This window comes from Erythrolamprus reginae, chromosome 5 (genome assembly GCF_031021105.1).
Source record: "Erythrolamprus reginae isolate rEryReg1 chromosome 5, rEryReg1.hap1, whole genome shotgun sequence".
Taxonomy (NCBI): Eukaryota; Metazoa; Chordata; class Lepidosauria; order Squamata; family Dipsadidae; genus Erythrolamprus; species Erythrolamprus reginae.
Window position 1 is genome coordinate 115,608,409 of NC_091954.1, and position 22,994 is coordinate 115,631,402.

General features: G+C 44.8%; 1 protein-coding gene across 1 annotated transcript; it reads right to left on the reverse strand.

Moving 5' to 3' along the window:
• Positions 1–1,198: 1,198 nt before the first annotated feature.
• On the reverse strand, positions 1,199–22,669 carry B3GNT7 (UDP-GlcNAc:betaGal beta-1,3-N-acetylglucosaminyltransferase 7). The gene is made up of 2 exons (XM_070753802.1): positions 22,559–22,669; positions 1,199–6,055 (listed from the first exon to the last, which is right to left on the reverse strand). Exons 1-2 carry the CDS (start codon positions 22,567–22,569, stop codon positions 4,867–4,869), a joined length of 1,200 nt encoding a protein of 399 aa, XP_070609903.1. The 5' UTR covers positions 22,570–22,669; the 3' UTR covers positions 1,199–4,866.
• Between the last annotated feature and the right edge of the window lie 325 nt (positions 22,670–22,994).

Here is a 22,994-nt window from a genome sequence, read left to right on the forward strand (position 1 = left end):
CAGTGAGAAAAGTAAAAAAAATGCCACATTAGGGAAGATTTATGACTCTAGCTGACCTGCATCCCGGACTGTTATCTATGCTCCTTAGACGGGAACACTGTCAGCCTGAAATGCCTTAGAATTCACTTATTTCTTGCTGGACATCGTGTAAATAATAATACAGTGATACCTCGTCTTACGAACCCTTCTTCATATGAACTTTTTGAGATACAAACCTGGGGTTTAAGATTTCCCCCCCTCTTCTTCCAAACTATTTTCACTTTATGTCTGGAGGACAGAAGGAAAAGGGGGGACATGATCGAAACATTTAAATATGTTAAAGGGTTAAATAAGGTTCAGGAGGGAAGTGTTTTTAATAGGAAAGTGAACACAAGAACAAGGGGACACAATCTGAAGTTAGTTGGGGGAAAGATCAAAAGCAAAATATTATTTCACTGAAAGAGTGGTAGATCCTTGGAACAAACTTCCAGCAGACGTGGTTGGTAAATCCACAGTAACTGAATTTAAACATGCCTGGGATAAACATATATCCATTGTAAGATGAAATACAGGAAATAGTATAAGGGCAGACTAGATGGACCATGAGGTCTTTTTCTGCCGTCAATCTTCTATGTTTCTATGTTTCTATGAATCCAAGCCGCCGCCGCTGGGATGCCCCGCCTCTGGACTTCCGTTGGCAGCCGAAGGGTCCCCTCCCTGGGAAACCCCACCTCCGGACTTCCGTGTTTTTGCGATGCTGCGATTCCCTTCATTTTTGCCGGTGCTGCTTTGAATCCCAGTGAGGGGAGCCTCAGGGAAATCGCAGCGCAAAAACACGGCAGTCCAGAGGTGGGGTTTCCCAGGGAGGGGATCCTCAGGGGAATCCCAGCAGCGCAAAAGCGGGCGCTTCGCTGGCAACGGAAGTCCGGAGGCAGGGATTCCCAGCGGAGTAAGGCAAAAGGGGTGAGTTTTGGGCTTGCACGCATTATTCACTTTTCCATTGATTCCTATGGGAAACATTGTTTCATCTTATGAATTTGACCTTACGAACCTCGTCCTGGAATCAATTAAGTTCGTAAGACGAGGTATCGCTCGTCTTGATCAATGTTTCCAGCATGTGTGGTTTTGCTGTCTAATAATTGATTCAGATGGACAGAACAGTCTCATCAATTCTCACCGAATTGGGTTCGTCAGTCATTGACATTATGAGATGAAGACCTTTTTTTTAAAACATAATTTTTTATTAAGAAATCAAAATATTATTAAATCTGGGTTTTTTCACCATATATGCATTTTCACCCCATCAAAACAGGACAGGTGTCACACCTGCTATAAATAACATTCTCGTATATTGCAGGTCCCTGTCAATTTCAAAATAATAATAATAATGATGATGATGATGAAAGAACAAAGCAACGGTGTGGATTTTCTCACAGAGATTTCTGGCCGAGTTAAATTAGACCCTCAAACAAAATTGGGCACTTCAAAAGACCAACAAACGGGCCTGAAATAAGTATGTGTCACATGCCATATAGAGTCAGGAGAGAAAATCAATCATTGGACCAACTCAATTAGTCTCAGTCTTATTTACATTTTTGGGGGGAGGGCTTAAGAGGGTGAGGGATATTTATACCAAGAAATACTTTCAAAAAAATTTTGGGGAGGGGGAATGTGCAAAGTCTTTCTGCTTCTATTCCCACCTAAGACACATTTTGGAAAAATAAAAGATGCGCAACTTTTCAGAAAAAAGGAAGGAAGGAAGGAAGGAAGGGAAAGGGTGGGAGGGGAAAGCAATTGAGGGAGGAAGGAAAGAAAAAAGGAAAGAAGGGGGAAGGAAAGAAAGGAAGGAAGGAACAGAGAGAGGGAGGGAAGAAAGGAGGAAGGAGGAAGGATGGAAACAAAGGAAGGAAGAAAGAAAGGAAAGAGAAAGAAAAAAAAGGAGAGGGAGGGAGGAAGGAAAGAAAGTAGAAAGGAGGGAGGAAGAGAGAAAGAAAAAGGAAAGAAAGAAAGAAAAAGGAAGAAAAGAAAGGTTTTGCTTAAATTTTCATCCAGCCTTTGGCAAATTTTTGGTTTACAACAGCATTTCTCCACCCTGAGGGTAGGTGGACTTTCACTCCCAGAATTCAATGCCGGCTGCGGAATTCTGGGAGTCAAAGTCCACACACCTTCAGCCCGCGACAATCAACATCAACAGAAAGGCTGGTCTTCTTGGGGACTCCTTAATGGCCCGGCGCAGGGTGGGTGACCATAAAGAGCACCAGAGGTTGCCAAGGGTTACCCCCTTCCTCATTTTCAGCCTTGAACCCACCCATCCCCAAATCCCACAACTGGACCTCGGGCACTTTGCAGCCAGTTTTCCCCAGCAGTATAACTCCCAATAATTTTTTGGAAAGAAGGGAGGACGGTCACTTGGTCCTTGCAGGCCGCCCCTCCACCAGTATTGGGTTGCTACTAGTAGAGGGAACATCGGTAGCGAAAGCTGCACTGCGCACGCTGCCTCTATTCCCTTGCACTGTGCATGCATGCTCATCCCAGCGTGTTTTGGCTTCTGCGCAAGCGCGGGGAACTAAATCTCGCGAGGGGATGCGCATGCATAAAAGTTCAGCGAATTTTTTGCTTCTGCACATGGAGAAGAGAAGAATCTGTCCCTGCCCTCCCACCCAATGTTGAAATTCCAAAAAGTGAAGCCCGTTCCCCACCCGTTTTGGCAATGCCTGCCAGGTCACTCCTCTGAGAAACACACACACAAACACACACTGTCCATCCAGCCCCTGGCCAGCAGCTGTCTGATCTGCTCCGTTCAGAAGCGCCCTGTTGCAAGATCGGGAGACGCCTAGCCTTTCGGACACACCTCAGCCATGAACCTCGGCTTTGTAACTCGGTCAATAAAGTCCTTCTTTGTGTCCCGAGGGACTTTCTCCGTCAGCCAGCCTGGCCCCGCTCCGTTTGGGAAGAGGAAGCATTTATCAGCTCCTGCCTATCGCTAGGCGGCTGCCTTTCAGGAGCCAAGGTTTATTTGCAGGAGCCGTGGTGGTGGAGAAGGGGACAGGACGATCCAAACGCTTTCACCCTGAAGTGGCCCAAGCTCGTTTGAACCGCGCCGTTCTGCAGCAAACAGGGACAAGGGGGGGCCCTCCGAGAAGCAGTCAGTCGCAGAACCCAGGGTTTCAAATCAGAAGTGGGATTCAGCCGCTTCGTCGGAAAAGATAGCAGAAACCGGGAGTAGGGAGCAAAAACGCACTGAAATCTCACGAGGGGACGCGCGTGAGAGATTCCGGCAATTTTTTCCCTTCCGTGCATGCACACAAGCAAAAAAATCACCAAAACCTCTTGTGCGCGCGTCTCCTTGTGAGATTTCGCTTCTGCATGTGCGTGCGAAGCAAAAATACGAAAAAAAGAAAAGAAAAAAGATGGCGGTACCCATAGGACTTTCGCCATAGCGGCCACACGCAAATTGCTACAATTTGGCAGCCCCTACTGGTACGCCGTCCTCTACCATAATGGTAGCAACACCACCCACCTGGCCCGGCTCTATTTCGTCCTATTTAAGGCACGTTTTTGGGGCCGGGTGAATGTGTAAAAGCTGGTGATCTGTTATCCAACTGTTTTCAGGCCTTTGTGAGCCGTTTTCAGGCAGTTTTTTGGGCTGTTTTAAAGGCAGTTTTCAGGCTATTTTTTGGGCCTGAAAACAGCTGGAAAATGTCCCCCGAAACAGGCATGCGCGCACCGGTTAACTGGTCTTCACAAGTGCCGGAGTGCTGGAAACAGACTGAAAATGGACAAAAGCCGGGCTGTTATTCTGTCCGTTTCCAGGCCTTCTATCAGCTGTTTCGGGCCTTTTTTCTGCCTGAAAACCAGCCAAAAACCTGCCCCAAAACCAGGCGTGGACGCATCAGCCAGCTGGTCTTCTGGTTCCTGGTGCTCCGTCACACGCGTTCCGGTTTGAGCACTCGGTGCCGAAAAGGTTCACTGTTACCAGACTAGAGTTAGGGGAAAATATGGGCCTATGGCAGAAGAGCATTGAGAAATTTTACCAATAGATTTAGCTACTGTACCTTATTTCCCCCCCCCAACAAAATAAATATAGCAAACCCTAGAGAGTAGGGATCCCCAACCCCTAAGCCGCAGCCCGCTACTAGGCCGCAACCTGTATGGAACCAGGCTCTGCAAGTGGTGGGTCAGTATGTTTCTCCTCACACAACTCCATTTGTGCAAGAGGTGTGCACGGCACTCGCCATTTGCACAAATGGGGTGGGGGATGTAGCTGGCAGGGTGGTTAATCCCCCGATGAAAATGTTGTCTTAACCCAGCAAATCTACACAACACACATATCTGATGGGTGACCTCAAAAATGAACGTTACAATTTGGGTTATTTCCTTCTTTCCTAAACAGATTTTTTTTTTAATTTCAGCTTTGGAAAACACACCCATACATTCATGTTTTCTCTCTCTCACACACACTCACACACACACAAACACACAGAGAGCTAGAAATAAATGTCTTAGCTTTAGGACCAGCCTCTAGCTGTAAAGCACACCACAAAAAAAGGGCACCCATAAAGGTGTGTTGCCCGACTGCCTAACATGGGGTAGTCATCCTTCATCTCTCCCAGAATAGTCAATTCCCGTCCTGGCTATCGACTGCCCATCTCTTCAAGTGTTTTTCTACATCCTTCAAAAGTCCCATGTGGGGACTAAAATAATATATATATATATATATAAAAAGACCTCCCCACCCCCGCTTTTCAAATTACGTCAACACACCCCTCCCCTCCCAATGCCATTGGTCATTGTCGTCCTGCATTCTTTCAACTTTGGTAGCAAGGGGAGGTTTTTGAGATCTTTGGGGCTCCCAGCAATCTTTTTTGTTGGCCGAAATCGGGCGAGCTAAAGGATGTTGGCTTTCTGGGAGCAGGACAAATGTTTATGGACCAAATCCCACATGTTGATCAAGTCGGCCGGCTGAAGTTTATGGACCACCAACATGCTTTTGTAAAAACAGGGTTCGCGGTTCAGTTTGCTTTTCTTGTTTTTCACCAAGCCGAACGTTTTGAAGCCAATATGAGCCACCGGTGTCACCTTGAGGTCCTCCAAACACATCCCCAAGTAGACGTCATCGATGGGATACAGCTCCCGGTTTTCGGACGCTTTGTGGAGACGCTTGGCCAAGGGCCCATCCATCACGAAGCCCCCTCCGCCAGCATAGGCCGGATAATAGGTCTGGATGTACAACGAGTTGGGGATGTAGTATTTATTTTCCTTCTTGCGAATGGGCTTCGCTTTGACCATCACGTCACCCACGAAGAGGTCCCCTCCTTTCTGATCCTTGAGAAACTCCAAAATGTTTTCGGGACTCACAAAGACGTCGTCGTCCCCCTTGAAGATGTACTGGACGTGGTCACAGTAGATGTTGAACCACTTGAGGAAATGGACTTCCTTCAAGGTGAGGTTGAAAAAAGTATCTAAGAAGTCCCACTGCAGGATGTCACCATAGATCCGGTCCTCGTACTCCAGAAGCTTCTGGTAGTTGGGCCTCTCTTCTTCTTTGGAGGCGATGCCCAAGAGGAAGAGCGTCTTGATTTTCTTCCCGTCCAACACTCGCTCTCGACCCCACGTCCGACGGATGGCCTCCCGCCGATCGTGCTGCGTGATGACCGACTTCACCACGATCAGCAGGTCGATTTCGCCGCTGCATTTCTCCGGGTGGTTGATGAGGATGGGGAAGTAGCGGCAGTGTCGGTAAAAGAGAAACTGTTGGAAGTGGGGCTCCAGGTTCCGGAACCAGTCCTCTTTGGTGAAGTTCAGGTTGGCCGTGCAGTTGGAGGCCTCGACGTCCCAGGACGTCACCTCTTTCTCGGTTGGTTTGACGGGCGGCGCGACCTCGTTCTCTTTTTTCCAGAAGTTGTTGAGATTCGCGACTTCATTCCTCTTCTGGGTTTTGAGCAGCTCCTGGGAGAGAACGGGTTTCTGGGGCTGGTTCGGAAAGAGCTGGTTGGGGACGGAGCCTTTTTGTAAGAGCGTCACGGTTACCACCAGCGCGAAGGAGAAAAAGACGCTCTTGAATATGGTCTTCTTCCTGCGGCAGAAAGGAAAGAGAGAGAGAAAAAAGAATCAATGAAAACGTCTACCCAAAATGCCACTGCGTTACGTTAGGGATGGGAGGAAGCGCGGAGGTCTTCTAGTCCATGCTCAAGGTAAGAGGCGTTATTATAGCATGGGTCCTTCTTTGTCAAGCGGACCGGGTGGAATTAAAGCCTTGTTTGAAAAGGAACCATCACAAAAACAACATGTATGATAGAAAAAAGGGTCTTCTTTCTAATGAAATCAAAATGAAGATGATTGAAGGTGAGAAAACAGAGTGATAGAAAAAAACTTGCTCTTTCTAATGAGGATGATTGAACAGCTGTTTCTCTTACTCCTTTCCTCCCTTCCTTCATCCCTCCCTTCCTTCCTTCCCTTCCTTCTTCCTTCCTTTCTTTCCTCCCTCCCTCCCTATAACACTCCGCAGTCTGCATTGGTTGCCGATCAGTTTCCGGTCACAATTCAAAGTGTTGGTTATGACCTATAAAGCCCTTCATGGCACCGGACCAGAATATCTCCAGGTCCGCCTTCTGCCGCATGAATCCCAGTGACCGGTTAGGTCCCACAGAGTTGGCCTTCTCCGAGTCCCGTCGACTAAACAATGTCGTCTGGTGGGGCCCAGGGGAAGAGCCTTCTCTGTGGTGGCTCTGACCCTCTGGAACCAGCTCCCCCCAGAGATTAGAATTGCCCCCACCCTCCTTGCCTTTCGTAAACTCCTTAAAACCCACCTCTGCCGTCAGGCATGGGGGAATTGAAACATCTCCCCCTTGCCCATGTTGTTTTGGTGTATGATTGATTAAAGTGCTTCTCTTTTATATATATTGGGGTTTCTTTTATGAACTTTTTAACCTAAAACTGTAATTTAGATTGCTAAATATTAGATTTGTTACTATGTACTGTTTTTGCCATTGTTGTGAGCCACCCCGAGTCTGCGGAGAGGGGCGGCATATAAATCCAATAAATCTAATCTAATCTAATCTCCCTTCCTTTCATTCCTCCCTCCCTTCCTTTCATTCCTTCCTTCCTAACAGTGAGATTAATTAATCAGTGGAACTACCTGCCACCAGAAGTTGTCCATCACTGGAAGTATTCAAGAAGAGATAGCACAGCCTTTTGTCTGATATAGGATAGGGCAGGGATCCCCAAACTTGGCAACTTTTAAGGCTTGTGGACTTCAACGTAGCTGGCTGGAGAATTGTGGGAGTTGAAGTCCACAAGTCTTAAAGTTGCCAAGGTTGAGGACCTCTGGTATAGGGTCTAGAAGGCTAGAAAGACCAAAGCTAATAATGATCTTACTGAACAAGATAAATGTGAGGCTCCATTGTCACCGCAAGTCGATGATTTACCTGCAAAGGACCTGCTGTCTCAGCACGATGGGGTTAGACTACAAGACCTCTAAGATCCCTTCCCACTCTGTCATTCTGTCCCACCCTTAAATGAAATGCAGCCCGGCAGGCGAAACAGCCAGGCTACAAGGCAAACGTTCCCCGGCTTCCAAACACATCAGCTGTGAGCAGAAACTGTCTTTGGTCGCTGTGATTTATGCCCTTCACCAAGTTGGCATCTCGCCCGAGCCGGTCCGATTTCCTCCCCGATTCCAGCAGCTTTGCCATCAATTGCAAAAGAGCCGAGGAGGACACTCGGGTTTCTGTTTGCAGACTTTGGCCTTTCCGCAAATAGAAGGGGGTCTGTTTCCAAGCCGGCAGCCCCCACCCCTCACCACCCCCACAGCGCCGGGCAACAGGGAAAGAATTTTTTTTTAAAAAAAAATCCCAGGGAAAGGGGTTTCCAGATTGTGCAAGGAAGATTAGCAATGAAAGTTGGTCAGCCTCTTTCATTCAGGAGCATGGAATCCATAGGACTGGAAGGGGCTCCTAGAGATCTCATAGTCCATCCCCTTGCCCAAGCAGAAAACCTTATACAAGGGGTCTCCAACCTTGGCAATTTTAAGACCGATGGACTTCAATTCTCAGCCTGCTTTGCTTGAATTCCACAAGTCTAAAAGTTGCCAAGGTTGGAGACCCCTGGCAATAATAATAATTATGATGAAAGAATAATAATAATAATAATAATAACAACAACAACAACAACAACAACACACCAGACATTGTGATCGTGGAGAAAAAGAAAGTATGGATCATTGACATCGCAATCCCAGGAGAAAGCAGAATTGAGGAGAAGCAGCTAGAGAAATTAGTGAAATACGAAGATCTAAAAATCGAGCTGCAACGACTCTGGCATAAGCCAGTGAAAGTGGTCCCAGTGGTACTTGGCACGCTGGGCGCAGTACCAAAGGATCTCAGCGGACATTTGAAAACCATCGGAATTGACAAAATCTCCATCTGTCAATTGCAAAAGGCCACTTTACTGGGATCGGCAAACATAATTCGCTACTACATCACGCAATGCTAGGTGCTTGGGAAGCGCCCAACTGGTGATGAAATACGAAATCCAGCATAGTGATCTCGTTTGCTGTGTTGTATTATTGATAATAATAATTATTATTATAATAATTATAATTACAGAAACAGAAGATTGACGGTAGAAAAAGACCTCCAGTCTGCCCTTATACTATTTTCTGTATTTTATCTTAGGATGGATATATGTTTACACCAGGCATGTTTAAATTCCGTTCCTGTGGATTTACCAACCACATCTGCTGGAAGTTTGTTCCAAGCATCTGCTACTCTTTCCATCAAATAATATTTTCTCACGTTGCTTCTGATAATTATATTATCATTAATTATGAATAATTATTATTCAAATGCCTCAGGTGGCATTTGAAAACAATAAACATTGACAAAATCACGATCTGTCAGTTGCAAAAGGCCACCGTATTTGGATCTGCACGCATCATACAAAAATACATCACACAGCCCTAAACACTTGGAAAGTGTTCAACTTCTGATATTGGGATGAAAAATCAAAATCCAGCATATAAATCTTATTTGCTGTGAATAAAATAATAATAATAACAACAATAATAGTAATTATATGAAAGTATATAAGAATAATAGGAAAGTGAACACAAGAACAAGGGGGCACAATCTGAGGTTAGTTGGGGGAAAGATTAGAAGTAACGTGAGAAAAATATTATTTGACTGAAAGAGTAGTAGATGCTTGGAACAAACTTCCAGCAGACGTGGTCGGTAAATCCACAGTAACTGAATTGAAACATGCCTGGGATAAACATATATCCATCCTAAGATAAAATACAGAAAATAGTATAAGGGCAGACTAGATGGACCAGGAGGTCTTTTTCTGCCGTCAATCTTCTGTGTTTCTATGTTTCTAACAACAACAACAATAATAATAATACAGAGTTGGTAGGGACCTTAGAGGTCTTCTAGTCCAACCCCCTGCTTAGGCAGGAAACCCTACACCACTTCAGACAAATGGTTATTCAACATCTTCTTAAAAAGTCTAATGTTCCTGTGCTCTTCAACAAATGATGCTGTCTATCATGTGTCCTTTTTGTGGCTACTCAAATAATGTCACTTAATCAACTGAAAAGGAATCCAAGCACCAATTTGAAAACTTATCTTGGTCGGTAAACCCCTACCACCCAGTCGCATGATCTTTAAGCAGCCCCCGGTCACAATGATCAACAAGCCACTCCTACCCGGTCACATGACCAGCAAGCCAGGCCCACAAAATAAGCCACGCCCACAGTGCGCCAGTAAATATTTTGGCAGCCCATCGCTGCCGTGCACATATCAGGAAGTGCACTCACATTTGCAAACGGGTAGGGAAGTGAAAACAATCCCTGTTTGGGACTTTTATGGAAACAATCCTTGTGCAAAAGTTGAGAATTTGGTCGTTCTACCAAACTGATTCTTTCGGTAGCAATTTACTTTCTTTTCTTCTACATCCGCGAGGCTAGATAACAGAAGCCCTAATCAAAAATAAGCGGCATTTCGCAAGGATGGAGAAATTTCTCTTCCCACCACCTTTAGTTCGGAACAATCGATTGACGTAAAGGGAAATTAAGATACACCTGCAGAAACTTTGTGGAGTGAAACTCAGATAAGGAACTCAGGCCCAGGAGGACGTTAGTCTCAAAGGTTGTAAAATAGATTAAGCAGCGAATTGCAGTACATTTTATTACACCAATTGTTATAAAGTCAGCAAAGGGACGTCCCCTAAAAAATTGACACACAGTCAGAAAAAAGTGCTACGTATATATGCTATATACACGGGAAGAAACCCGAATATGCCAAGACTGTTTATATATATATATATAAAACTGTCTTGGCATATTCGGGTTTCTTCCCGTGTAGGATTCAGAAATTTCTGGCGACGTTTTGACGAGGTCCCACTCTTCCGGATTTTTTCCAAAATGGCCAGATTCTCCTTCTCAATGCCGTCATCCTCGGTTTTCTTCCTCCTTCATGTCATAATGATCCAGATCAATGTCTTCACCCTCCTCTTCCTCCTCCTCTTCTTCTGATGTCACCTCTTCGCTCCCACTCGTCATGTTCAGGCTGGTGCTTCTGTCCTCGTTCTAGGGCGAAAAGACCTCCTGGTCCATCTAGTCTGCCCATGTACTATTTCCTGTATTTTATCTTAGGATGGGTCTATGTTTATCCCAGGCAAGAAAGAAATGGAAAGAAGGAAGAAGCCCTCTGATCTTCAACACTTGAACAATGCCACCCTCACCGTCCTGCCCTCGTTGTGGGCTTGTCCTCCACTTCTCCTGGGCCAATGCGGGAAGTAAAACTGGCCCAGATACAGTAATACCTCGTCTTACGAACCTAATTGGTTCTGGAAGGAGGTTCATAAGGCGAAATGTTCGTAACACGAAACAATGTTTCCCATAGGAAACAATGTAAAAGCGATTAATGCGTGCAAGGGGGGGAGAAATCGCAAAATGGCGCTCTGCTGGGTGCCGCCGCCCGGCTGTCACCTTTTAAAACAGCCGGGGGGCTTCTCGGCGTTCTCCCGAACCTGAACATTTGCCGAACTTTTCAGGTTCGGGAGGCCGCCAAGAAGTGCTGCTGCCCGCCTGTCACCTTCTGAAACAGCCTGGGGGCTTCTTGGCATTCTCCCGAATGCTGAACCCGGAAGTTCGGCAAAAGCTCAGGTTCGGGTTCGGGTTCCAGAGGCTGCCAAGAAGCGCCCGGCTGTTTCAGAAGGTTACAGCCGGGCGGCGGCGCCCGGCAAAGCACCGTTCTTGCGATTGGTGTCGTCGTTTTTGGCCGAAACGTGGCCTCCAGGAAGGACGTCTTTGTGATGTCAAAGCTCCACCCATGCAATTCCCTACTGGGATTCCCCACCTCCGTTTCAGCCTCCAGATCGGCCGAAAACGACGACGACGATTGCAAAAACAGCGCTCCGCTGGGCGCCGCCACCCGACTGTAACCTTCTGAAACAGCCAGGCGCTTCTTGGTGGCCTCTGGAACCTGAACCCGAAAAGTTCGGCAAAAGTTCAGGTTTGGGAGAATGCCGAGAAGCCCCCCGGCTGTTTCAAAAGGTGACAGCCGGGTGGCGGCACCCAGCGGAGCACCATTTTGCGATCTGCGGTGGGTTCATAAGTCGAAAAAAGTTCGTAAGAAGAGGTAAAAAATTTCCAAACCCTGGGTTCGTATCTCGAAATGTTCGTATCACAGGGGGTTTGTATCACGAGGTACCACCGTATTTCCTTGGCCAGATCTGACTCTTCCCTTGACTTAAAAGTCTTTTTCATAAACACACCCAGCCATCTCCGGGGCTATTTGCTCCTTCCACTTCGGAGGAAACCTCAAACAGAGCCAGCCTTGTGCACCGCAGACCTTAAATACGGGAGGCCCATAGACGGGCTTGGCTTCTTCCAACCTAGACCGTTTTAGAATTTCAAATTCCTTGGGGGGCATTAATTTGGCCAAATAAAGTCTGTGGGATTCAATTCAATGCAGGGAGAACTCGAGACCCAAAGGCGATATTCAAAATTCAACAAGATGCTTCCCGGTAACGTCAAACCCAAGAGGAGACCTCAGTTCTCTCAAACAAACTTTAGAAAACAGTGAGCTGAAGATCTGCCAGCTTCAAAGAGTCAATGAGGGAAGCAACTTAAAGAGAAAATTAAGGAGAAACATGTTTCAATATCTCAGGGGTTGCCCCAAAGAAGAGGGAGTCAAGCTGTTCTCCAAAGCACCTGGGGGTAGAACAAGAAGCAATGGGTGGAAACTAAACAAGGAGAGGAGCAACTTAGAACTAAGGAGGAATTTTCATGTCAGTTAGAACAATTAATCAGTGGAACAACATGCCACCAGAAGTTGTGAATGCTCCAACACTGGAAGTTTTTAAGCAGATGTTGGAGAACCATTTGTCTGAAATAGTGTAGGGTCTCCTGCCTAAGCAGGGGTTGGACTAGAAGACCTCCAAGGTCCCTCCCAACTCAGTTATTCTGCTCTAATATACAGAATACAGTGGTACCTCTACTTAAGAATGTAATTCGTTCCGTGACCAGGTTCTTAAGTAGAAACATTCTTAAGTAGAAGCAATTTTTCCCATAGGAATCAATGTAAAAGCAAATAATGCATGCAAACCCATTAGGAAAGAAAGATATGGAAATTTGGGTGGGAGGAGGAGGAAGAAGAGGAGGAGGAGGACAGTTGCTGCCGAAGGAAGAAGGTGAGGGGAGGGGAATCAAAGAAATTCAAAACTTTAAGGCTTAAAAATAAAAGAGGGACTCTGAGACAGCGAGGAGGAGCACGCACCTCCCATACACCCGGCGCGAGGCTGCCTCCCATACACTGCACCAGAGAGAGAAACCCAGGTGGGAGAGAGGAACCTCCTGCTCCTTTGACCAAAAAGCGACGGCTGCTGCTACCTGCTTCCTCTTCCTTCCCATGCTGAAGAGCTGCCCATTCCTCTCACTCAATCGCTTTGTAGCCAGCACCTTTCCTTCGCTGTGGTGACTCCTCGGCTGTCCAGAGAGAAGGGAACGTTTCTTTTCTCTGGGTGCTGGCAGAGGTTTATTCCCTCTCCAAGCGTTCAGAGAAAGGAAAATGCTTCGTTCACTCTGGGTTGCCAAAGCCTCCTTAAGCGCCACCCAAAGGCTCCTCTGGCAGCCCAGAAAAACCTGAGATGGCCGAAATTAAAGGGGAAATTGCAGGAAACTGGCCGGGCCTTCGTGCCGCTCTCAAATTTCCTGGGAAATTTTTCGGGGCTCGGGTTCTTAAGTAGAAAATGGTTCTTAAGAAGAGGCAAAAAAAATCTTGCACACCCGGTTCTTATCTAGAAAAGTTCTTAAGTAGAGGCATTCTTAGGTAGAGGTACCACTGTATTACATATATTTCGTAGAATATTAGATGTTAGATAATATTATTCTGCGCATTCCAGAAGAAAGGAATAGTTTCACTTCTGCTGGCCCACATACCAAAAGACAACGACAAATCACAACCACGTTGAAACTTGAGGTTGAGAAACAACGTTTCTCAATCTTTCTAATGCCGCAACCCCTTAATACAGTTCCTCATGTTGTGGTGACCCCCAATCGTAAGTCTAGCGCCAATTCTCCAAAAAAGCTTCAAGGTGATCGGCCGGAAGGTCAGAAGGACGCCCCCACTGTCAACGGCTGATTGGTCGGATTGTAAAAATATGATCCACAGTGCCAGAATAGAAGCTTTAGTTCCTAACACGATGAGAAATTAGTCTTTTCCGTGGTCTTAGGCAAGCCCTGGGAAATGGTCATTTGACCTTCAAAGGGATCCTGACCCCCAGGTTGAGAACCACTGATCTAGAAGGTTAAGTCATGGTTAAGCCCCATATCTCCTTAGGTCTACAACTGTACTTACCACCGCTTTGCCCGGAAAACCACTGGTTCCATGTTTTAATGTAGAAGTCTAAGCTTCGTAAAAAAACTACCAAGTTGGACGATGGTTAACCGATACACTGAACGGTTCTCAACAACCCAAGTCCTAAAAGCATCCTGGTTAATATCAAAGGTTGGTTTGCTGACTCAACGTTACGTTGTTACTGCCGACAAAGCAAATTCAATCAGGAAACTGGTATAAATGTATATACTGTATAGATATATAGACATAGATAAGGATGGAATGCAAGGCTGTGCCAAGCGGGAAGGGGAGTGGACTCTGCGCATGGCCAGAGACGCTCTTGGCATTTGCATAAGCATACAAAGTTTTCCCACCTTCTGAGAAGGGGAAGCTGAAGCCAACTTGGCTCCTATTCGGCCTCCTTGTTGTGGAGAACTATTTATTGAACCCAGCGTTCTTTTTAAGAGTTCAAACCCACCGACGGCCACATCCTAACTATTTTCAGTTGGGACTCTATAAAATCCACCCTTCGCCCTCAGAATGATTTCATGAAATCAAACAAGAGATCGTTGAGGGGTTTCCTACAGATAACAAGACCACCGATCCGGAAAAATAATTACCTCAGAAATTACCTCACAGGAAAGATTTAGTCAAAGGTCACAAAAATCTAGATTAAAAGGCATCTAAGTCAAACCACTTCAGGACATTATTTTAATTTCGAGTCTCAAAGGTCACGACCAACTTCTACTGCTACCTGTGCACTGTGCGTGCAGTTTTGTATCCCGGTGTGCGTGTGCACACATCCGAGTGAGACTTTGCTTCTGCGCATGCTCAGGAAGCAAAATCTCCTGAGGGAGCACGTGTGAGAGAGATTTCGGCAATTTTTTTGCTTACACGCATGCGCAGAAGCAAAAAAAACACCGAAATATCACACACGCCCACATCCCCTCGCAAGATTTTGCTTCTGAGCATACGTAGGAAGCAAACTCTAGTGAGGGGGTACACAAGACAGAGATTTTGGTAGTTTTTTTGCTTCCGCGCATGCCCAGAAGCAAAAGACCGCCGAAATCTCACACGCGCCCACATCCCCTCACAAGATTTTGCTTCTGAGCATGCCCAGAAGCAAAATCTCACTTGGATGCTTGTGCACGCATGCCGGGGACACAAAGATGTACGCACAGCTCAATTTTGGCTTCCAGTATGGCATCCTGATCCATAAGACATTTGACTGCCTATTAGGGCTAGTCCTCAACTTGTGGCCAAAATTGAGCCCAAGATTTCTGCCGCTAAGCGAGATTGTACGACCGTCCCATTGTACGACCGTCCTTTCCACAGCTCTTCGGCGAATCCCGGCAGTTAAGTTAGTAACACGGTCATTAAGCAACTCCAGCTTTCCCTGTTGACTTTGCTTGTCGGAAGGTTGTAAAAAGACGATCAGATGAAACCCCCCCCCAATACTGCGACCGTCATAAATATGTGTCAGTCAACAAGCGACTGAATTTTGATCGCGGGGAGGCTGCGATGGTTTTAAGTGTGAAAAACGGTCACCACGAGTCACCTTTTTCAGTGCCGTGGTAACTTCGAACGGTGGCTAAACGAACGGTTGTTAAGTCAAGGCCTAGCTGGATCAGGAAATAAAGAGAGGGGGGATAGAAAATGAATATGTAAAGAAATTAAGTTAGAATGACTAAAAGAGAAGAAAATGGAGAATAGAAGGTCATAGACCCAGGAGACAAAATTAGATTTTTGACGATGCAATATTAGATTAACAGTATACTGTTAATATACAACCCAGGTGACAAAATTAAATTTTCAGGAAGCAGATTAGCCTACATGTATAGATAAGATAAAGAAAACAATGCGTTTAGAAGAGGCACCGATAATTAAAAGATATATGGAAATATGTTATCAGTCTGTTAAATATTAATTTATTAATCCTACTTATAGCCTATTCGTCACCCAACTCCTAAAGGACTCTGAACGGCTTCCAGTAGAGGGAAATAACCTTTAAAAACTATTTAAAGCACATTAATTAAAACCCCAATAAAAGACAGGCATATTTCTCGATATCACTCATGGCAATATAAAATGAATAATCAGGCAAAGGTTAAGAGGGAGAAAGAGAAAGTGGAAAGGTGAAGGGAGAAAAGAAGGAACGGAGGGAAGGAGGAAGAGAGAGAGAAGGAGAAAAAAGACAGGAGGAGGAGAGCGAGATAGAGGAAGAGGAGTGGAAAGAAAGGAGGAAAAACAGACTGATAAATTAATTAGTTAATTAATGTATATTTTTTATTTATTTATTTATGTATTGATTGATTGATTGATTGGATTTGTATGCCGCCCCTCTCCGGAGACTCGGGGCGGCTTACAGCAATAATAAAACAGTGTGTAACAATAAACCAATACTAAAACAATTAAAACCCATTATAATAAAAAACCAAACATACAGACAGACATACCATGCATAAAATTGTAAAGGCCTAGGGGGAAAGGGTATCTCAATTCCCCCATGCCTGGCGGCAGAGGTGGGTTTTAAGTAGCTTATGAAAGGCAAGGAGGGTGGGGGCAATTCTAATCTCTGGGGGGAGTTGGTTCCAGAGGGCCGGGGCTGCCACAGAGAAGGCTCTTCCCCTGGGTCCCGCCAAGCGGCATTGTTTAGTTGACGGGACCCGGAGAAGACCCACTCTGTGGGACCTAACTGGTCGCTGGGATAGTATCAAATAGGTGCAAAAATAGGACATTGATTCATGACAGACTGGATAAACATGTGTAATTATGTACATTTTGATATGTTTTATGCTATATGCATAGATGCGCATATAGAAACCGTGGAGAAAAAAATAAAAAAAAATAACAAAAAAGTAAATAAGGAGATGTTTGAAGTGACGTGAAGTGAAAATGAAAATTAAAATGTGTGGTTTAAGGGAGCGGAAAAAAACCCCTCACTGTGTTTGAGAAATTGCATGAAAGAAATGTTCTACCTTAAACCACACAATTTAAGTTTCGTTTTATGGTCCTTGCATGTGTTTCTATCCTGATAAATTTAAGGCCACGCCTCTTGCTACTTCTTTGAATGCACAAAACGTTAGTTGTGCTGTTTGCAGGCCTGGAATTAAAATATGGGTGATCCTCAACTTACAACCGTTTGTTTAGCGAGTGTCCAAAGTTACAGCAATTTTAGAAACATAGAAACATAGAAGACTGATGGCAGAAAAAGACCTCATGGTCCATCTAGTCTGCCCTTATACTATTTCCTGTATTTTATCTTACAATGGATCTATGTTTATCCCAGGCATGTTTCAATTCAATTACTGTGGATTTAGCAACCACGTTCGCTGGAAGTTTGTTCCAAGGATCTACTACTCTTTCAGTGAAATAATATTTTCTCATGTTCTCAGACTATGCCCCCTTGTCCTTGTGCTCACTTTACTATTAAAAACACTTCCCTCCTGAACCTTATTTAACCCTTTAACATATTTAAATGTTTCAATCATGTCCCTCCTTTTACTTCTGTCCTCCAGACTATACAGATTGAGTTCATGAAGTCTTTCCTTTTTTTTGTTTCTACGCATGCACAGAAGCAAAAAAAATCACCGAAATCTCTCCCATGCGCGCGTTCTCTTGTGGGGTTTTGCTCCTTGAGCATGCACAGAAGCAAAATCTCACGGGACTACTGATGGGCCACTACTGGAGCGGTAAGGTGGTCCACTCCGGCTCACTTGAGCAAGATTTGGGCAATTTTTGCCAATTTTTTTGGTTCTGCACCTGCGCGAAAGCAAAAGTATTGGTGAAAATCGCCGAAATATCGCTCACACGTGCGTTCTTGTGTGAGATTTCACTTGCTCCGCATGCATAGAAGCCAAATTTCGCACCGGCGGGCACGCACCCACCTGACACGCTCGCGCATGCGCAGAAGCAAAAAAAGTCACCGAAATTGCACACACGTGCGTCCCCTTGTGAGATTTCACTACCTGCAAATACGCAGAAGCAAAGCCACAGTGGGACGCCCACACGCACACACAAGATAATCAAAGCTGTGTGCGCAATGCAGCGATCACTACTTTATTTCTTTTCTTTTTTAAAGGGCAATTATGATAAAAGTAATGGTAAGAAATATACATGAAATTGATATTTAGGATATATGGGGAGATTTAAACACTATGGCCTAAATGATTAGATGTAATTAATTAGAAAACAAGCAACTTAATAACTGGATTAGTTCATAGCTTTTTAAATGCATATAAGAAATTTGAGTAATTATGGTTTTTTCCAGATGTCAAATGTAAAGGAGGTAGCATTGGATGGATTATGGATACCCAATTCAAAAAAAAAAAATCATTGTAATGTATTCTAAGATTGATGGTATATTATTTTGCATATGTGATTGGAGTGAAAAAATTAAAAAATTCTTTGCCGAAAAAAATAAGTAAATAATAATAATAATAATAATAATAATAATAATAACAACTCAAATTTCTTACATGCATTTAAAAAAGCTATTACTGTAACTAATACCGTTTTTAAGTTGCTTGTTTTCTAATTACATCTAACCATTTAGGCTGTAGTGTTTAAATCTCCTCCATATATAATAAATATCAATTTCATGTATATTTTTTACCATTGCTTTTATTATAATTGCCCTTTAAAAAAGAAAAGAAACCCAAATTCCCAATCATGTCATCTAATTCCTAAATATTATCTAATAACAATAACAACAACAACAACAATAATTATTATTATTATTAATTAGATTTGTATGCCGCCCCTCTCCAAAGACTTGTATGTCTTTGTATAGTTAGTCATAACATGAGGACTTCCTCTAGTTCTTGGTTACCTCCACAGATTGTACAAAATATACATATACATACACCACTTGCCCCCCCAAAATAAGACACCCTCTTATAATAAGCCCCATTGGGCTTTTGAGTGCCTTAGTGTGTCACCTTTTGGTGAAATGGGTGGCAAATAAATTTAATAAAACAAAGAAATATATATATATATATATATATTGGTGTTTCTCAAGGTGAGCAGCTTTAAGACAGGTGGACTTCAACTCCAAGAATTCCCCAGCCAGCTGAGGTGGAGTTGACGTCCACCTGTCTTCAATTTGGCCAAATTCAGAACCATTGATTGATATATGACATTGTTTTGCTTAAATTTATTTCAAGCAAGGCCCTGGAAATGCAATTGATAATCGCCTAGGTTTCTGCTTTCAGAAATTGCAAAATGTTTGTCTAAGCAACGGAGAGCCAGCACAGAAACAGCCCCCCCCCCTTTTATACATGAGGTTGCATTATGCTTTAATCCAGAGGTCTTCAAACTTGGCAACTTGAAGACATGTGGACCTCAACTTCCAGAGTTCTCCAGCCAGCCAGGATTCTGGGAGTTGAAGTCCACAAGTCTTCAAGTTGCCAAGTTTGGGGACCCCTGCTTTAATCCTTCTTCTCAAAGGAGCCACGTGTGGAAGCTTAGAGAAAGGGAATAAAAAGTCGAAGCTAAGTTAAGGAACATCATGGCTTGTTCTGTGTCATGTGTGAATCCAGGCTTTTGTGGCACTTACACCCCCTGGAGGAGGCTAAGTTAAGGGTCCTTTGCAAAGCCGGCCAGTTGTGATTCTTGCGTGGGTATAAAGTAACCAAACCCTGTTTCAGAGAGCCGTTCATGAATGCAAGGGTCAGCTGGATTTTCCCACGGAGCAGCAATTTCGACCTACGGTTCCCCAGTTTAGCCTGCAAAGTTACATTCAAGTTATTTGAAAAGTTGGAATTAGGGCTCCTGAATTAAAATGGGAAAGGGTTTCACTAGGGATCAAAGCAAAGTTTCAGTCTTACTCCAGGCCTGTTAAAAAAAATTATAGGACATTCTTTCACTGAACATTCGTTCACACAGCTGCCTAAGCAGGGGGTTGGACTAGAAGACCTCCAAGGTCCCTTCCAACTGTTATTCTATTCTATTCTATTCTATTCTATTCTTCTTCATTCCAATATCTATTCTTTTCTATTATTTCTATTCTATTCTATTCTGTTCTATTCTATAATTTCTATTCTATTCTATAATTTCTATTCTATTCTATTCCAATACCTATTCCAATATCTATTCTATTCTGTTCTATTCTATAATTTCTATTCTATTCTATTCTATTCTTCATTCCAATATATATTCTATTTTATTCTATTATTTCTATTCTGTTCTGTTCTATTCTATTATTTCTATTCTATTCTATTCTTCATTCCAATATATATTCTATTCTATTATTTCTACTTTTCTATTCTATTCTATTCTACTCTATAATTTCTATTCTATTCTATTCTATTCTATTCCAACACCTATTCCAATATCTATTCTATTCTGTTCTATTCTTCATTCCAATATATATTCTATTTTATTCTATTATTTCTATTCTATTCTGTTCTATTCTATTATCTCTATTCTATTCTATTATTTCTATTCTATTCTATTCTTCATTCCAATATATATTCTATTCTATTATTTCTACTTTTCTATTCTATTCTATTATTTCTATTCTTTTCTATTCTATTCTATTCTATTCTATTCTTCATTCCAATATCTATTCCATTCCATTCCGTTCCTCTGGATTAGCCATGATAGGTTTTATTTTACTTTAACCGCTTGTGCGAATTGTCCCTCCTGCTTAGCTCCCCCTTCCCTGATGGACTCCTGTCTTTCTCTCCGATGTCAGAAGCTTCTTCACCAGGATGAGAAACTCTATAAACTGAATAAACGGAGGGATGAGGGGCGGAAAGGCCAATGGCAACGAAGCTTTGGTAATAAAACCTCCGTCTTACAGGCCCTTTGAAGAGAACCGGTGCCTGTGAAAGCCAAATATTTGCTAAAGCTGAATGCACGAGAGGTATATACCGTATATATACAGTATATATAATGTCTATGCAAAAATTAACCCAGCAGTTGAAAGTAAAACTTGAACCGAACCCAGAACATGAGTAGCCTCACTTCCAAGTTTGATGCTCGCTTCCAATCTCTGCCGAATGAAGAGCTGTAAAACCAAGGTTTGGCTGTAAACCATAGTTTACAGCAAGTAGTAGGAAGGTATTGTGTGAACACAGCCAAGTGGCTTCTCCCTGTCCTTTTTCCCAGGTGAGAATTTCAGCTGAAAGACCCACCTTGAAATGCCCCCCTCCCTCTCCACCCCCCCCACTCTCCATGGCAAACAGAGGAGACCCACAAGAATGGAGGGAGCAAGGGAAGGAAGGAAGAAAAGGGAGGGAGGGAAGGAGAGGGAGAAGGAGAGAGGGGAAGGGGAAACGGAAGGGAGAGAGGGAGGAATTAAGAAAAGGAAAAGAGAGAGGGAAGGAGGGAGGAGAGGGGGGAATGGGGGGAATGGGGAGAAGGGAGGAAGGGAGGAAGGAGAGGAGGAAGGAGAGAAGGAGAGAAGGGGGAAAGGAAGGGAGGAATTCAGAAAAGGAGGGAGTGAAGGAGTGTGGTATGGGGAGAAGGAAGAAAGGAAGGATGGAAGGAAGGAAGGGAAAGAAGGAAGGAAGGGAAAGAAGGAAGGGAGGGAAGGAGAGGGAGAGGGGGGAGTGGGAGGAAGGAAGGAAGGAAGGTAGGAGGGAGGGAGGGAGAGGGAGAGAGGGGAAGGGGGAAAGGGAGGGAGGAATTCAGAAAAGGAAAGGAGAGAGGGAAGGAGGGAGGAGAGAAGAGGCAATGGGGAGAAGGAAGGAAGAAATGAAGGGAGGGGCAGAGGGGAAGGGGGAAAGGAAGGAAGGAAGAAATGAAGGGAAGGAAGGAAGGAAGGAGGGAGGGAGAGGGAGAGAGGGGAAGGGGAAAGGAAAGTCGGGGGGGGGAATTCAGAAAAGGAAGAATGGGGAGAGGAAGGGAAAGGGAAAATAGGGAGGAATTAAGAAAAGGAGGGAGAGAAGCAAGGAGGGAGGAAGAGAGAGAGAAGGAGGGAGGAAGAAGGGAAGGAAGGAAGAACAGAGAGAGAGGAAAGGAAAAAGGAGGAAAGGGATGGAGGAAGGAATTCACAAGGCACCTATCTTTGTGTGAGCATTAAGAGTTAAATTAGTTGGATGAATGTGGATGGGTTTTTTTTTAAGATAAGGGTTTTTTAAAAAAAAATAATTAGATTTGTAATGTAATAATAATTTTCTACATGTTTTGTATAAGCAGCCCTGAGTCCGTTGAGAAGGGCGGATTGAAATCTAATGAAATAAATGAATACAATAAAATAAAATAAATTTGGAAAAGGGAGGGAGGGGGAGAAGGCAGGCAAGGAAAGGAAGGAAAGAAAGAAAGAAAGAAAGAAAGGAAGGGAGCAAAGAAAGGGAAGGAGGAGGGGATGGAAAGAAAAAAGGAAAGAGGGAGAGGAAAGGGAAGGAAAGGGAAGGAGGGAAAGGAAAGGAGTGGAAGTGAAGTGAAGAAATTAAAGGAAAGATGGGAAAAGAAAGGAAAGGAGAAAAAGAAAAGCAGAAAAGAAAAGAAAAAAGCAGAGAGAGAGAGCAAAGAAGCCAGGCTAAGGACCGTCGGGGCGAGGGTCTCTTCCCCCCAGAGTGGGGGAAAAGGGGGGGCTCTCCCCCTCCCACCCTCCCTCTCCCCCCCTCCCCAACCCCGGTCCCAAAAGCACCGCCTGCTCCTCCGAGCCCCCCGAGGGCGTCGCCTACATCCAGCGGGACCCCCCTCCAAAAAAAAGGCTTATTCCCAGCGTGGGGGGAGCAGAGACCCCCCAGAAGAGACCCCCTCCCTCCCCGGGGGCCCGATCCACTCACCAGGGGCTCATGCTGGCGGCGGGCAGAAGATGCTGCGGGCTGCCGGGCGACGCTGCGCGAGTGCGGCTCCCTCCGGCCGCCACTGCGGGGCAGGCGGACGGGGCGGCTCCCCTCCCGGCCCAAGAGAGGCGGAGCCCCGCCCGGCCCTTTTAACCCTCCGGCCGCCGCCCGGGAGAGCGAGGGGGAGGCGCCCGCGGGCTGCGGCGTGAAGACCCCCCCCCGCTCCCATGGCTCGCTCTCCGGGGGTCTCTTGGGGGGGATCCCGGGGCTCAGTCTGGCCCTAGAGAGGCAGCTGGTGTCCCGGTCCCCCCCCCCCCATCCTGGCTAGAAGCAACAGGTGCCAAAAAGCACAACAATAGAAGAGAATATAAAAGAGAATCTCTTCTCAAAACAAAAGACCTGACTCCGCCAGACTTCAAATTCTTGGTTTAGACAA